The 15843-nt window shown below is 40.7% G+C and overlaps 1 protein-coding gene across 1 annotated transcript in view; it reads right to left on the reverse strand.

Annotated features, from left to right (window-relative positions):
- Positions 1-210: 210 nt before the first annotated feature.
- The window catches only part of MCTP1 (multiple C2 and transmembrane domain containing 1), a gene marked incomplete at its 3' end in the record, with an annotated part of 278893 nt that continues 263260 nt past the window's right edge, over positions 211-15843 (reverse strand). Inside the window, 4 exon segments of the mRNA XM_080636973.1 lie at positions 211-282; positions 2469-2566; positions 6271-6380; positions 9873-9982. Coding sequence (XP_080493099.1) covers positions 211-282; positions 2469-2566; positions 6271-6380; positions 9873-9982 — 390 coding nt within the window.

The raw sequence follows: 15843 nt of genomic DNA on the forward strand, positions 1-15843 counted from the left end.
CCTACTTCAAACCTTCAACAAATGTCTTTACAATGTGAAATGTATCTTCAATGAGAAATGCCTTTTTACAATACTTACAAAATCTCCCCATTAGGTAAAAAGGAAAAATAAATAAAAAGCTCAAGAGAGAAAGGGAACACTGCTTAGGCTGTAGGCTTTTTCTTATATCTTCCCCCAGCAGATGCTTGTCCCTTCAACACGTTGAGTTGGCTAGCCAGGGTTGGTTTTCTTCCTCTTGCTCGGGCTGTGACTGGGATCCTGTTTCAATTCATGGTATTGCACCTGTTTAAACACAACGTTCAGAAAGAAACTAGTCAGGTGGCACTTGCTAGAAAAAGAAAGATCTTTATTTTTTGAAAGAAAAAGAAAACTATCCACCTGCAAACTAAATGGGATCTGTAGCTGTGATTCCACATCAACAGAATGATAGATCTGGAGTAAGAAGAAAAGACAGCACTAGGAAAATCCTGCCAGGAAGTAACACTGTGTGCTGAAGTAAAGTTTAAGAAGGCTACATCTTTTGTTTTTTCCATGCACTTTAATAGAGAATAAACAGTATTCTCTTTAATGAATTGGATGAATAGCCTTTGTAACGTTTCTTAAAAACTTGCTTATTTTCAAAGGCCAGCCACAGAGAGGATGAGATTCGGAGGTGTATGTGCACCCATACCTCCTATTTATATACCAGAACTGAAATACCTATTTATATACCTGAACTGAAACCGCTACTTAGAAATGTGGAAAGTATATAATCCTTGTGATTCCGGAGGTGATTTATGTGCCTGACATTATCTTAATGGTTGCACCTCCTCAAGAGATTGTGTACTGCATACAAAAGCTTATAATCCACAACCAGCTTATTTTTAAAGGAGTTTATGTGCACGGCTGAACTGTGACCACATCAAAAACTTTCACCCCAGGAAAGTGAAGGCTGAAATGCTCTTACAGCACTGCCGCAAGACAAAGCCACCCAGCACTGACTCTGTGTTGGTGTAGCTGCTTTTGCCATTTGACCTTCCTGTTTTATTTTTTAAACCCGACTTTTTAATAATGGTGTGGTTTTCTCCATATTTTAAAATCCCCAGCCTAATTTCCATTTGGGCACAAGCAATTACTTTCAGACCTATTCTCCATGCATATATAAAGACTCCTGTCAGCAGGCAGACTTTAGAGCTGACATATTGAGCATTTGTAAACAAATGACAGTGTCTTAAAAATGTGGTGACTGAAGGTGAGGTGTCAGGTAATACAGAATCACAGAATGGTTTGGGTTGGAAGGGACCTTAAAGCTCACCCAGTTCCAAACCCCTGACATGGGCAGAGACACCTTGCACTAGACCAGGTTGCCCCAAACCCTGTCCAACCTGGCCTTGAACACTGCCAGGGACTGTCCTGTCAATACAGGCCCTTGTCAAAAGCTCCTCTCCAGCTTTCTTGTTACCTCTCATAAGGTATTGAAAGGCTACTATATGTTTCCTACACAAAACCTTAGAATCATACTATCATAGAATCAGCTAGGTTGAAAAGGACCTTTAAGATCATCAAATCCAACTGTTAACTCAGTACTGCCAAGGCCACCACTAAACCATGCCCCCAAGTGCCACATCTACATGTCTTTTAAATATCCCCAGGCATTGTGACTCTACCTCTGCTGTGGGCAGACTGTTCCAATGCCTCACTACCCTTTTGGAGAAGAAATTTTTTCCTAATCTTCAGTCTAAACCTCCTCTGGTGCAGCCTGAGGTGTCTCCTCTGGTCCTGTCACTTGTTCCTTGGGAGATGAGATCAGCCACCTCCTGGCTACATCCTCCTTTCACGTAGTTGAAGAAAGCGATAAGGTAACTCCTCTTCTACAAACTAAACCCCTCAGTTCCCTCAGCCATTCCTCATCAGACTTGTGCTCCATTGCCCTTCACCAGCTCTGTTGCCCTTCTCTGGACCTGCTCCAGCACCTCAATGTCTCTAGTGAGGGACCAGAACTGAACACAGGCTTCAAGGTGTGGCCTCACCAGTGCCCAGCACAGGGGGATGATCACTGCCCTGGCCCTGCTGGCCACACTGGTGCTCATACAGGCCAGGATGTTCTTGGCCTTCTTGGCTGTCTGGGCACAAGTTGGCTAATGTTCAGCCTTATCCCAGCTGTTTTCACGTGAGGCTGGATGCTGCTTTATACAAACTAGCACCTGTTACTGTGACCAATTTACTTGCCTTTTTACTCATTGCTCCAAAGGCACAACTAAGGTAGTGGCAACTTTCTCATTGGCAAAAAGGTCTATCAACCTCCTTAATGTCCATAGACTCTCCCCAGCTTGAGTATGCAATTTCTCTGCTAAAGAATACAATACTGTGCTAGAGAATAAGATACTGAATCAAAATAACTGCTTTAAAATGTGTTTAAAAAACCCCAGAAAATCATGATGCCATATATGAAATTAACGGCCATAAGGACACTCTAAAAGTATACACACCACTTGCACATCTGAAGGAACTCTGGACAGAAAGTCGAGTAGCTCATTGTTATCAATTGCATATGGACTTCGAAGCTTCTTTGTAAATTTGTTGATACCTACAAAGTGAAAGTTCAAATGTTACTATCACCATTAAAAAAACCCAAACCAACATATTTCTTGACAAAGTTCTCAAAAAGATTTTAGGATCCATTTTAAAGTAAGTTTGACATTAGCACTGAATTAATGAATGAATGAACTGTAAACTCAAGCTCTAAAAGTCGTAATCTGCTGCTGTGGTTCCCTCTGATTCAAAATGCGAAAGTTCTAGGCACATTTTCAAATTCCTCAAATACTTTTTTTTTTTTTTTTTTTTTAATAAATAATAAATAAAATAAATAAATAAATATAATAAAATAAAATAAATAAATTAAAAAAAAATAAATAATAAATTATTTATTATATATATTATATATATTAATTATAAATAATTATAAATAATAAAATATAATTATAAATAATTATAAATAATTATAAATAATAAAAATAATAAAAAAATAAATAAAATAAAATAAATAAAATAGAATAAAGCATACTCCATTTCTGTAGCAGAGGATGAGCAGTAACGAGCTTGACAGCTTATCTGCAGGGCAGAAGACTCAGGTCAGACACAAGTAAATCTTCCTAATGCTAAGGATGGTGAAGCACACAGGAAGCAGCAAAGTCTGCATCAGGAGAAGGCTTTAGGATGAGTTTACACAAACCTCTGCGTGGGAATGACAGATACAGATGAGCTGATGACATTGCAGAGAAGGGATGCGGTATCTTCCTCAGACATCATGGTTTTACAATGCCTATTGAAAATTACTGCTCAGAAGCACCAAGAAAATCCTCCCCAAACTAAGCAGAAAGCAGGCTTTTAAATTAAACTACTTTTCTTATCATTACATGCTGGGTCAGGTTCATACACTTTTCATGTGAGAACATTGTTCATGGGCTGTGCGCACACATGTTTGAAGCATGGGCAGGAATGGTACAAACTGCACAGACTCTTGTGTGAGTCGAGAAAGCCAGGGCAGCATTAAAAATGTGCCATCCTGTGTAATTTATCCAGGCTGTATCAGAGATAAGATAAGACAGTTTACCTTCCACAAAGTCTTTGGTGCCAAGGCCTTTTGGAAAGCTTTAGCAAGGACATAAAGCTTTGGAATGGAGGATACAAGCTGCAGTCTTGATAACACCCACAGCCTCCCACTTCATGAATTCTCAGTTCTGTGGTATAGATAGGAGATGCTGCCATCCTTTTATCTTGTGACTGAACAGAGAGTGTTGAGAAGGAATATCTGAGATTAGAAAACCTTGTTTAAGAGGGTCCTTTGCATCAGCGAGTGACTGAGATATTCAAGATCTGCCCCACTGTTCATTGCGCGTGGCCACTGGACCACCTATGGGTGATGTGGTTTCACCTTGTCCCACCTGATACAGTATTAGTCATGCTGTGAAAGTAAACGCATGAATAAATTATGATCAAGGCTCAGAAAAGAAAAGCATCGACCAGATGAGATGGGACGCTACCAGAGAAGTAAAATACAACAAGAAGGTTAGGTCTTTTCCGAAGTGTGGAAATTTTCTGATGAAAATAATTTTTTTTAGAGTCTTTTCCAGATAAACAGCTGTAGCTTTTACCAGGAGGTTTTATCAGGAGGTAAACCCAGTGGTTTTACCACCACTACAGTGAACAAGATTACAGTGCAGAGGCGTGTTGAAGGATCAGTAGTCTCCATAGCAAGAAGCATAGCCAGGAGGGAAAGAACCAGAATTTCCCACCAGGGCAGGCTGAAAGAGGCAGTCCCTATGGATGTACAGAAGAAAGACAGCTATAAGAAAGACCAGCCATAACATGGAGGAATTTTCATTTAAAACTCCCTGACTTCCCAAACAATGAAATGGGTGATGCTGCTACAGACCAGCTCAAACTTTCCTGTGAACAAAAGTCAAATAACAAAGGTAATTTTCTTCCAAGTGCAGGAAGTACGAAGAAATGTGTATGCATAGGGGAGCCTTGAAATATACAATAATGGAGAAAACAGGCATGTTTTTAAAATATGTATTTTTTGAAGGGACAGCTGCTTAAAGCTACACACAGCATGACATGGCTCTGTGTGAACATGGTTCACCCCAGGGAGGTCTGGGCTGCTGGCATTGCAGCTATGCAGTACATGTCTGGTCTCCTGGCATGATGCAAAAGAAATATAGAAAAAATATAGAAGGGATCCCCATAAGCTTGCTGAGTAAGAAGCTACCTAAACTGAAATGCAGGAGGAAAATGTGAACCTGAAAACTTTATGAAAAAAGGTGCTTGAAGTTGTATCTAGATAGAATAGATAACCTGTGGACAGGAAGAGAAGGGATGGGGAGGGGAAGAGAATATGGTGCATTTACAGTAATTTGTGCTTATGCTATCTACCCATGGTCTGGGAAGCATGGACTCCAGTTTGGGAGTTGAGGCTCTTCCTTGCCTGAAACAGACAATTTTTGTGGGGGACTGTGACCCTTCTGGGGGTATCACAGAGGTCCATGTCAGGAGTTTTTAATAAAAGAATGCTAACTGCAGTTTTGTGGGTATTACAATCTCAGGTTCTTGCATGAGATCAAGGGGATATATTAAAGCAAGTGTACAAGATGCCAGATCTGCCCAAAAAACACCAGCAAAAGGGATAATAGACCAAGTACTTCAAACTTCAGTAACAGGAGGCGTACCATAGTGTGTGTGTGTGCTAGGTAGCACCCATGTAATACAGGGTATGTGAGGAATAAGTGAAATTCCAAGACAGGCAAAGACAGTAAGCCCACACACTTGCTTCTTTTAGTTGCATAGAAATACTTTTGCTCAAACCCTCCTTATTGGTTCTTCTCCATTTTGTATATTCCGCTACAATTATTTGTGAAGACTCTGTCAGAATACTAATAATACTGACTGATGTACAAAATTTACATTCTTTGCTGTTAGTTCAATGATTTTATGTTGTCTCTTAAATTCAGAAATTTTTCACAAAGGCATGATAGCTATCCTTTTCTTCAGAAAGAAAACTAGCCCCAGATTTAACTATACAGTGCTCTTCACAAGTCTGCACTATGGAATAAGGGTACAGCTGCTGGTGGTGTAAGATGTATATACAATATACAAATGTATATACAAAATATACAAATGAAAACTTGAGGCATGGTTTACAACAGATGTGGTAATGGTAGCTGTTTAAAATCAGTGTAAAGAATAAACATAAGGACAAATAGTGAGAGCTTGGATCAAACATGATTTCACCCTGCTGCCCACCCAACCCCAACCCCCAGTTTCTGTTCATTATCAACACCGAATACCACATATACCTTTCTGTCTGACTAAAGGTGACCCTTTACACAGGTTTCTTGTTGCTGTGTTTACATACACTTTTAGAAGACAGAGTACTGCAGTAAGAAAGGCATATTGTCCTAAATGCATCATATAGATTGAAATGCCTCTGTCTGTGTATAAGTGGTGAAAATAAATGTGAGTAGTATCTAGACAAAGCTACACTTTGATATATGAAGAATCCTCATGGCTACATGTTTGTAATATGATGAAGTCTAGAATGCCAGCCAAGAAAAATGCATTTTGCAGGTAGGCCTAAATCTTTACGCAGTTGTGATTTTTAACTAACCTGTCTGTTTCCATCATGGGGCAGCTTCAAAACCATAAATACAGAAAAGTACTGACAATGTAAGTCATCCCTTCAAAACCAGTTTTTTCTAAGTGGCACAGACAGTTAAAAGAGACTTTACTTACCCCAGACAAGGACAATGTATCTTAGTGGAATGAAATACAGCATGATGGTGAACACGGAGAGGGCAACAATTGCCAGCCAGCTCAAGAATGGGACAGTCCAGTTGAACGTACTAAAAGGAAAATTAACTGAAGTCAGAAATGTGGTCACCCAACATAGCCAATTAAAGTACAAATAATGGGCAGGACAGGGGGAGAAACACCAGTTCCATCAGCAAGAACAAACTGAAATTACAAATGGATACATGGATGCTGTAAATCAGCTGAGACTGGGCTTGGACTCACTACCAGTGGAAACTAAAAGAGCTCTTAGCTTCACACACTCCCTGTGGAGTGTGCACATCTCAAGCCCATCCTCAGGAAGGGACTTTAAGGCTCATCCAGTTCCAACCCCCTGCCACAGGCAGGGACATATTCCACTAGACCAGGTTGCTCCAAGCCCCGTCCAGCCTGGCCTTGAACACTGCCAGGGATGGGGCAGCCACAGCTTCTCTGGGCAACCTGTGCCAGGGCCTCACCATCCTCACAGGGAAGAACTTCTGCCTAAGAGCTCATCTCAGTTTCCCCTCTGTCAGGTTAAAGCCATTCCACCTTGTCCTGTCCCTACAGGCCCTTGTCCAAAGCCCCTCTCCAGCTTTCTTGTAGCCCCTTTAGGCACTGGAAGCTGCTCTAAGGTCTCCCCTGAAGGAGCCTTCTGTTCTCCAGGCTGAACCAGCCCAGCTCTCTCAGCCTGTCTCCAGAGCAGAGCTGCTCCAGCACTCTCAGCATTCCCGTGGCCTTCTCTGGACTCACTCCAACAGCTCCACATCTCTCTTGTGTTGTTGCCCCAGAGCTGGATGCAGGACTGCAGAAGGGGGGGAGGGTCTCCCCAGAGCAGAGTAGAGGGACAGAATCCCCTCCCTTGACCTGCTGCTCACTCTATAGGGATGCAGCCCCGCACATGATGGGTTTCTGGGCTCAAGTGCACACTGCCTTATCTTTACTCTGCTTTATTGTAAGGAAAGTGAAACCAGTTAAAGTCTGAGCAGGGATCTTCCCCTCTGCCTGACATTTACATGCACTTCCTGGCCAGGTCCCTTTCTGTCCTGGAGGTACGTTCAGGTAAAGGCAAGTGTGTGGGTATGCAAAGCTTGAAATTCATCCATGCACCCAAGAAAGAGAGGTTATGCCTGTCCTGAAGATAGACATAATGCAAAAGCACTGAATGAACGAAATAAAACAACTTTGAGTGGAAAAAAAAAATGGAGAAAAGTGACAGAAGAAGGAAAAAAGAAGAGAGTGGAATAAGATAAAGTACGCTGCAAAGAAAAACTTTATCTTCTAGATAAAATGAAAAAAATATTGTTTCTTTATGGATGAAGGAAAAGAACTTCTGGGATCCCATCAGAGTTTCAGGACACTGCCTTTCCAAGAAAGCCCCAGATTATCAAAGGTCCCAATCTCTACGCTGTGATCACCTCACTTTGCAGAGTCTGAGGTGTGACAGAGAGGAACTGAAAGCTGAGTAATCTTGAAAGAGTCACACTGTGGCTCTCCAACCTCTGTGTGCAGAAGGAGAGGGAGGCCAGATGGCCAATTTATATATATGTCCCACAGGAACACTGGTTAAAGTGAGCTTGGCTCAATGGGCTTGTTCCATGAAGGCACCACCATGTCAAAAGTGTTGCATGACATTTACCCAGAAGGAAAATGTGGCTTTGGCTCTAAGTAGTCTGATGATACTCTTTAAAGTATTATCACTAGCCATATCCCCAATCAGTGTGATTACATTATTTTGGCTTCTCTGGCTGAATAATTGCAATTATCTGAATTGCTAGCCATATTTTTCATAATGAGCTCTGGCTTCCTGTGTTTATTTGTCTTCTTTTCTCCCCGGCAATTTTGACATGTCTCCAGAGTGAACATTATGTTAGTGTCACTTGGTGTAGGATCACTCCCTTTCTCCTCAGGGGACACCTGCTCTTTTCCCCTCTTCTGCATGCATTTGGGATGAACAGAAGGTTGAGGGTCTGCTCATGTTCCTGTGACTCGGCTTTGTGCAATGCATCACAGACATGCCATGTGTGGGAATACTGGCTCCTCACTTAGCAAACCTCCTTATGTGCTGTGTTAGCACAGCACTCAGTACAGGTTTCCCATTATAGTTTTAGGAACAAATTACAAAGATTTATAGGAAGATTTGATCTCAGTTTAGAAAATTCTGTTGCTCTCGTCTGGTATATAATAGAAGAGGACCTACTTCCAAAATGCACAATTAGAAAAACTTAATTATCAAGACAACTTCCATGAACAGCCTTTTGATAAAAGACTTATTTCAGACACAGGCTCAGTTTGCTTGCCTGGAAAAGTCATGCAATATAATGTGCTTGCACCTGCCTGTGCTGCTGTGAACCGCGCTGTCTGGAAGTGTCCTCATGGGAATGCTTCCCAGGCTTTCCTGTTAGGGACTTTGCTCTTAAACACAAAAACGGTAACCTCCCTTAAATCCTGATATGCTTGCCATTGTTGATAGATTTGGAGGGAAAAAAATTAGGCAGAACAGCAAGACAGATAATCTTCATGTTTCCTATAGGCTGACCTTCATCCATCTCTTTTCTAAAACTCACTTCCAGAAGTTGGAACTTATTTTGGGGCCATACCCCTTCCACAGGCTATGGTCTCAGAGGTGTGAGACACCAGTGTGCTGCAGATGGCACCAGCAGTGGGCGAGACAGGTGCCTCACACTGCTAGATCTCACCCAGAAGAAGGCAGCGCATGGCTTTAACTCTCCTGTAAGATGTGCTGCCTGCACCAGTGGAAGCTTTACAGCAAAGCCTCTTTGGAGGTTTTCTAACTTAGCAAGCTCCCTGCTCATCTCTCTACCTGCCCCCTCTACCTGCAGTGGAAAGGTGGTTGTGAACATGCTGCTCCTGATATCTCACCCACTGAGGATGAGACGCTCTTGGCTTTTGAGCCCCAGAAAGCCAGCATCACAGATGATGGCTAGAAGACATCTTTCTGGATCCCTTCTGATGTCCAGTAATAAATGTTACACTGCTGTTCACTGACCATGACAAAACTACACCAAACTTCCTGTGGTAAATCTCAGAACCAATCCTGCTTAAGGCCTAAATTTATTGGCAATTCTTATATATCAGGTATGAAGTGTTACAAATTACAAATACTGTAGAAGAAAAGGTTGCCAATACTTCCAGCAACTGAACATACGTACATCCTTAAAATCTGAAACCCCTATTCAGCTCTGCTTATTTCCTTTATCAAAGCTGCATTATTTATTATTACTTTTAAATAACTACTGTTAGGACTCACAGCAGGTTTCTGTTTTACTTCAAAGCCTTCTTTATAATTTTCTTCCCCTCAATTTCTGTATTTCTAAATTACAAAATTAATATGACAGGATTTTCATTAATTGAGGGCATCCACAAAGCATAGGAAATATAGATGAGTTTTAACAATGTATCATCAAAAATTGGAGTTCCCCACAAAATAAAAAGAAGTAAAGGTCTAAAGGTACTAAAGTGTATGAAAGGTACACTTGGTACTTCAGCTGGAAAACAACATGAATAATTTTGGAGAGCAATACGGCACCTGTGTCAGCACTTACTTCTTGATTCTTTCTCCAAAGGAAGCCACTTCATCAAGGATATTCTGGACACTGATACACACCTCTTGGATGGCATAAAGTCTATTCATAAATCCTTTTTTTTCACTGTCCTAAAGAAAAGAATAAAAGAAGTTGAATAAAAAAAATTCTGACTGTAGGGGAAGGACCACGTATCCATCAGTTAAGTTTCAAAAGTGCATGTGTTACATATTCATCTAGAAGTAATTTGTAAAACCTGGTTATCAGAAATTGTTTTCTTGTGTATTTGTGTGTATTTACAGTAAGTATGATAGAGTATATGCTGAGCACCACACAATTTTTTTTGTCACTACATTAGTTTCTAAATACATATTTCAATAAGCCAGGTGTCTGGCTTATGAACATGTTGAAGGTGCCAATCCCCTATGTTGTGCACCCTTTCAAGTGGCAAGAGACAGAAGGTGGAATGGGAGCAGTTTGTCAAAATGCTGGTCCTTGTGCTGCTGTAGGCACCAGGAAGATGAACATTCCTTGTGGGAGGTGCTGAGTGAGCAACCAGAAACACCCCAGCTCTTACAGGGATGACCCTCTTTGGCTCCGTTCTGTGTTTAAGTTGTCAGATGTACCCATGCCTCCATCATGATCTCTTCTACCTTTCTGCTTGGCTGTTGAGCACACTTGCTTTCTCTTTCTCTCATTTTTTATTTCTAATATTCAAGTGCCACTGTGCAGGAAATACATCGGAGATGAAACTGCAACTGCCTTTACAATATGGTTACCTCAGCCCATGCTGCAAAAGCATATAACATCTCACCCATGGAGAAAATGAAAAATGCAGGGGAGGTATCATAGTAGGAAGTAATTTAATTACCTCCTTACTTACTCAGGTATTCTATACACTATTGGCCTTTAATTTACAAAGCAATCAATGTATGTTAACGTAAAAGTCTAACCATAATTTCAGAATTTCTCAGAGTTTTTTCATAAACAGAATGACCATTTGTCCCTCAAAAGCAGGAACCACACTCATTAAGACGTTCTCTGGGGTCTTTGTCCTTCTTTCCGCCAACTCAAGCAGACTTTCCATCTTGGAAGAACTCAGCAATCTACTGCCTGGGTACATCAATGTACTCCACGGACCGTTCCTCAAATGGGCTTTGTTCTGCTCCGATGACCTGTTCATTTTTCCTCAGAAAGCTATTCTATTTCTAGGCTTATAAAGGCTGCAGCATCAAATCCACACAGAGCCAACAGCACTCTCAAAAAACCATTGCGCTACATGGGATGAAAATGAAGCATCACCATGGAAAAAAAAAAAAAAGACAATTTCTCTCCATTTTTTTATCAGATTCTACGCATGTCAAGAATTTATGTTCAACATTTCCAATGGATTGGTGCTATATTACTGCATCTAGTTTGAATATGATTAGTGTTTTCTCAAAATAAGAAATGGAAAAATAAATATTTCAAGATTCACAAAATATTTGATAAAAAAGAAGTCGTTCAACATTTTGGCATCATAAGCCACACAATACAACAGTCTCTGTAACTGACCCCAATGTCCAGCACCCAAGAAATTAGCATACGTTGCATTTCATTTTTGTTTTCTTCTCCTGATGCTTAATTAGCAGACAGTATATTGGTTCACTTATAAAGTTGCCATTTTTGCCATCTTAATAAACCAGATCTGCTGAGAAAAACATCATTTAGTGTTTAATCATCTAAAGTTACTTCAGCAACACTGGTTCTGTAACTATGTTGTCAAGATTTCTTGTGAAAATGTTGGAAGTGTTTAGCTACAGAACATAGACTAAAATATACAATCATGAAACAGAGAGAGATGGCAGAACTACTTCCAATGACTGATTACAATTTAAGACCCCAAACACTTCAGACTCAGAAAAAAACACCGGTTTCTCAGGCGACATGAAAGAGCTTATATTCTACGTTAAGATTAATTATTCATATCATTAGAAATATTTTTGGTGTTTTTGAGGATGACCATAACCAAAACACCAGATATAAACTCCATCCAGTGCTGCACAGCAACACTGAATAATTAGTGAAGTTATTTCCTTAATATTTGTTACATGCTTGAAGCCTTGGAATGACACTATTATTGTCCTCAGGTATACAGCTATCCTGGGTTCAGCAGCAGCAGTCACTTTTTCTCCTTCTTAGTAGCTGGTGCAGCGCTGTAGTTTTGACTTTCGGCCTGGGAATAAGACTGATAAAGCCGATGTTTTCAGTTACTGGTCAGAATGTTTACCCTGACCAAGGACTTTGTGAGTCTCATGCTCTGCCAGGGAGGAGGAGAAGCCGGGAGGAAGCAGGGACAGGACACCCAACCCAAACTAGCGAAAGAGGTATTCCATACCACAGCACGTCATGCCCAGGATGTAACTGGGAGCTACCCGGAAGGGCATGTCCTCTTGTCTGTCGGGCTCTTTTCCGGCGGGCGGTATCGTATTCTCTTCCCTTGTTATTTCCTTTATCATTATTATTATTGGTGGCAGCAGCAGTGATTTGTGTTATACCTTAGTTACTGGACTGTTCTTATTTCAACCCGTGGGAGTTACATTCTTTCGATTCTCCTCCCCATCCCTCTGGGGGGTGGGGGGGCGTTGAAACTGCGTGGTTCTAATTTACGGCCTGGGCTTTAACGACGTCAACAGCTTCTAAAGAGGTGCAGCATATATCCAGCATGTTTCATTTGAAAGAGATACTTGTTCTATTCCTTCATGTAAAACGCATAGTTCCAGTACTGAGGAAACATGAAAATAAACTGTTTTCTCATATGGCAGAAGTGAACAATAAACCATACAGGAACCACAGGTAGTTTTCTGATTTTCAAATACTATACACTTTGCCCCTTCACTTTCACTTAGCTTTTACTTTCAGTAAAGTTATCTTGATTTGTAATTAACTTGTGTGAGAAAACAGCTATGTCACTGTGACGAAACCAGTTGCCTTTGTGACATCTCCAGAACTCAACTAGGATTACATTCAGACATCCTGATACTGTTTTTCTTTACAAATATTTTACAAGACAAACTAATACTTTTTTTTAAATATATCTGTTTTAAATCAGTCCCCAAAAGAACCCTACAAAAACCTCAAAGACAGAAAGAGACAGAGAAAGAATCACTATATCCACCCCCTCTCCCCTGCACCTTCTGAACTTAAAGAAAATTTGTTGACATACTCTGAGGCAGGAATAGACAAAACAGAAGAAAGAGGAGGTGGTCAGAAGGATCAGGGCTTGGCTTTGCTTAAACTAATTCCACATGCCCCACAAATATCAGCTGGTTTTTTTTTTTTCCTGATCCAAAGTTTTGTGGAAAAAGTAATCTGGGCTAGGGAAAAGCTGTACTTACTTCCTCCCAGAAAGATGCTGTGTTAGCAAATAGAACATATGTGCCACTTTGAGCAAATCAAATTTCTTAATAATCCATTTTTCAAACACTACTGGTATTTCCCTTCTAAAGAAAGATGGGCTGTAACTGGAATAAATTTCATCATTTGTATGGCTAGAATGCCAAGTTTCTGGAAATAATTGCCACTGAAATAGTGGATAAAATTTATTATACAAAGCTAACAACAGCATTATTACTATTTTATTTCCATGATTTGTTTGTTTGCAGTAGGCTTAAGGTATCTGAAAAGCAAGATGTTTGCTAAGGGATGGCTTTAAGCATAAACTGTGAAAGCAAATTCAAATTGATGCTGATAGACTGACTCGAATTTACAAAAGCAAATGAACCAAAAACAAAATCTGAGACCACATCCTCTCCTCCTTCGTAGGAAATGGTAGATTAGAGATTGATATACTGCTTGGCCAATAATACTACTTAACTCTTATATATAATAATAACTCCAATAATAATACTTAAGTGATTTTCAGCTATAATCGTATTTTACATTTGGTGAAAACAAAGCAAGACAAAGCAAATGACTTGCTCTAGACTGTGGAGCTAATTCACATGAAACCCTGAATACAACCCATGTTGTGTGAGTCTCTATTCAGTGGACTATGGTTTCAAACCCATGGTAAAATAGGGTGATTTAGGAAAGGATTATACCTCTAACCCCAAAACCTCTCTTTTCTCCAAGTTAAGGTGCATTTACAAAACAAACATTTCAAAAGACAGGAGAAATATATAATCCAGTGTCCTGGGTTCAGCTTCAATCACGACAGCCAGACTCAAAAGTGAACTTTGACAAAGTTAATGGAATTGCACGAGCAAGAAAAAGAGCTTTAAGTGAAAGGAGACATTTTTAGTACAGGGAATAAAACTCTGTGAACATTTTATGGTGGGTAACCATCCTACTAATAACTGCTAAGTTGGAGAGAAAGGCACAGATCATAAAAACAAAGTAACAGGAGAGTTTCAAGAATAGAAGGACATTTTGAAATTTTTAGGAGATGCTGTCTATGAAAAACAAAGGATCCAGAAGGATCTTCTGGAAATATCCTTCATTGACCAAGCTGGTATGATGGAGCATCTCTGCACAATCAAAAGGGACTGAGACAAGGTCAGACTAAGATATGATAGGTACAAAGAGGATATGAAGCCACCACTGAGAGCAGAAGTGTTCACCTGATATGCTGTACATGCTGTGGTCCTGTCACTTGGCCATCAGAAGACACATACACTCTTGACAAAGACTGTAGTTTGCTTGTGTCATGCTAGACTACCTATGGCCACACAAGTATAGCCCCACAACTATCTGTGAGGAACTCCTTTAGTAATGAAGTTGTAGATTATTATTACTTGAATAGAAGAATGCTGCTTCTATGAGGAAACACTGCAGATTACTTCAACTAATAATTGGCCACCAAAGCAGAGTGCATCCATAGGCACCCGTGTCATCCCCCAGAATGAATCTCAGCCACACGCAGGTCTGCAACATCCTGGTAGACCTCCCTATGGAGGCTCATGAAGTAGACTCACAAGTGTTAGTAGGAAATGCCTTAGCCCTTTACTGTCAGGATTCATTAGTACCTCCCAGGAAGGGCATGTAGATACTAACTGTTGAATAACGTCCTACGGTCTGGTCACTGCTCAAAACCCTGTCACTGGGGATCAGTGGCCCCAGCTATTACCTCCCAGACTATAACCTCTGCTTCCTGGGAAGGTCACTAAGAAGAAGATAACAAGCCAACACTATTCCAGCTCTGGATACATTTGATGTCCTCCAAGTCTTCTGAACCCCTATCAAAAGGCTTTAAATTTGGTGATGGATACTCAGGTAAGTCATTATTTTATGGAGAGAGGTCAGAATGATATTGCTATTTTAAAACTAATTGTAGAAGTGTGATCATGAAGAAAAGCTGAATGGGTTATAGGATCTGGAAAAATGCATCAGGTGACCTCCTTCATTCCATTGATAAGGAACTGAGAAGATCATGTTTTGATCACACTCCATCTCGAAGGTGGCCACTTGTGGAGTACCATAACCATCTAGTCTTGCCACCTTTTAATTGAAAAATTACAGGAAGACTCTTGGAGACACTGAAACCTTTCCATGGGACCTTACTGATTTAGAAGTTTCCACTTTTTCAGTAAGCCAACTTGTAACTCTTTCAGTTATTTTAAATAGTTACTGACAGCATGCCAGGCAGAGAGTTACCAGCTTATATCCTCCCCCCAGCAAAAGAGAATGCCTGACTGGTACTCATACCATCCTGAAATGGAACACTGGGAGGAGGCTTCCGTACAACGCTGGCAGCAATTAACACTGGACAACGAATGCGAGGGTTACATACATAACCAGAACTGAGCTTTGAAACTGTGGGCTTCACTTTTACCCATGTTGCCCAGAGAAGCTGTGGCTGCCCCATTCCTGGCAGTGTTCACGGCCGGGTTGGACAGGGCTTGGAGCAACCTGGTCTAGTGGAAGGTGTCCCTGTCTGTGGCAGGGGTTTGGAACTGAATGAGCTTTAAGGTCCGTTCCAACCTAAACCGCTCTCTGATTCTGTATTACCTGG

The sequence above is a fragment of the Psittacula echo genome (genome assembly GCF_963264785.1).
Source record: "Psittacula echo genome assembly, chromosome: Z".
NCBI lineage: Eukaryota > Metazoa > Chordata > Aves > Psittaciformes > Psittacidae > Psittacula > Psittacula echo.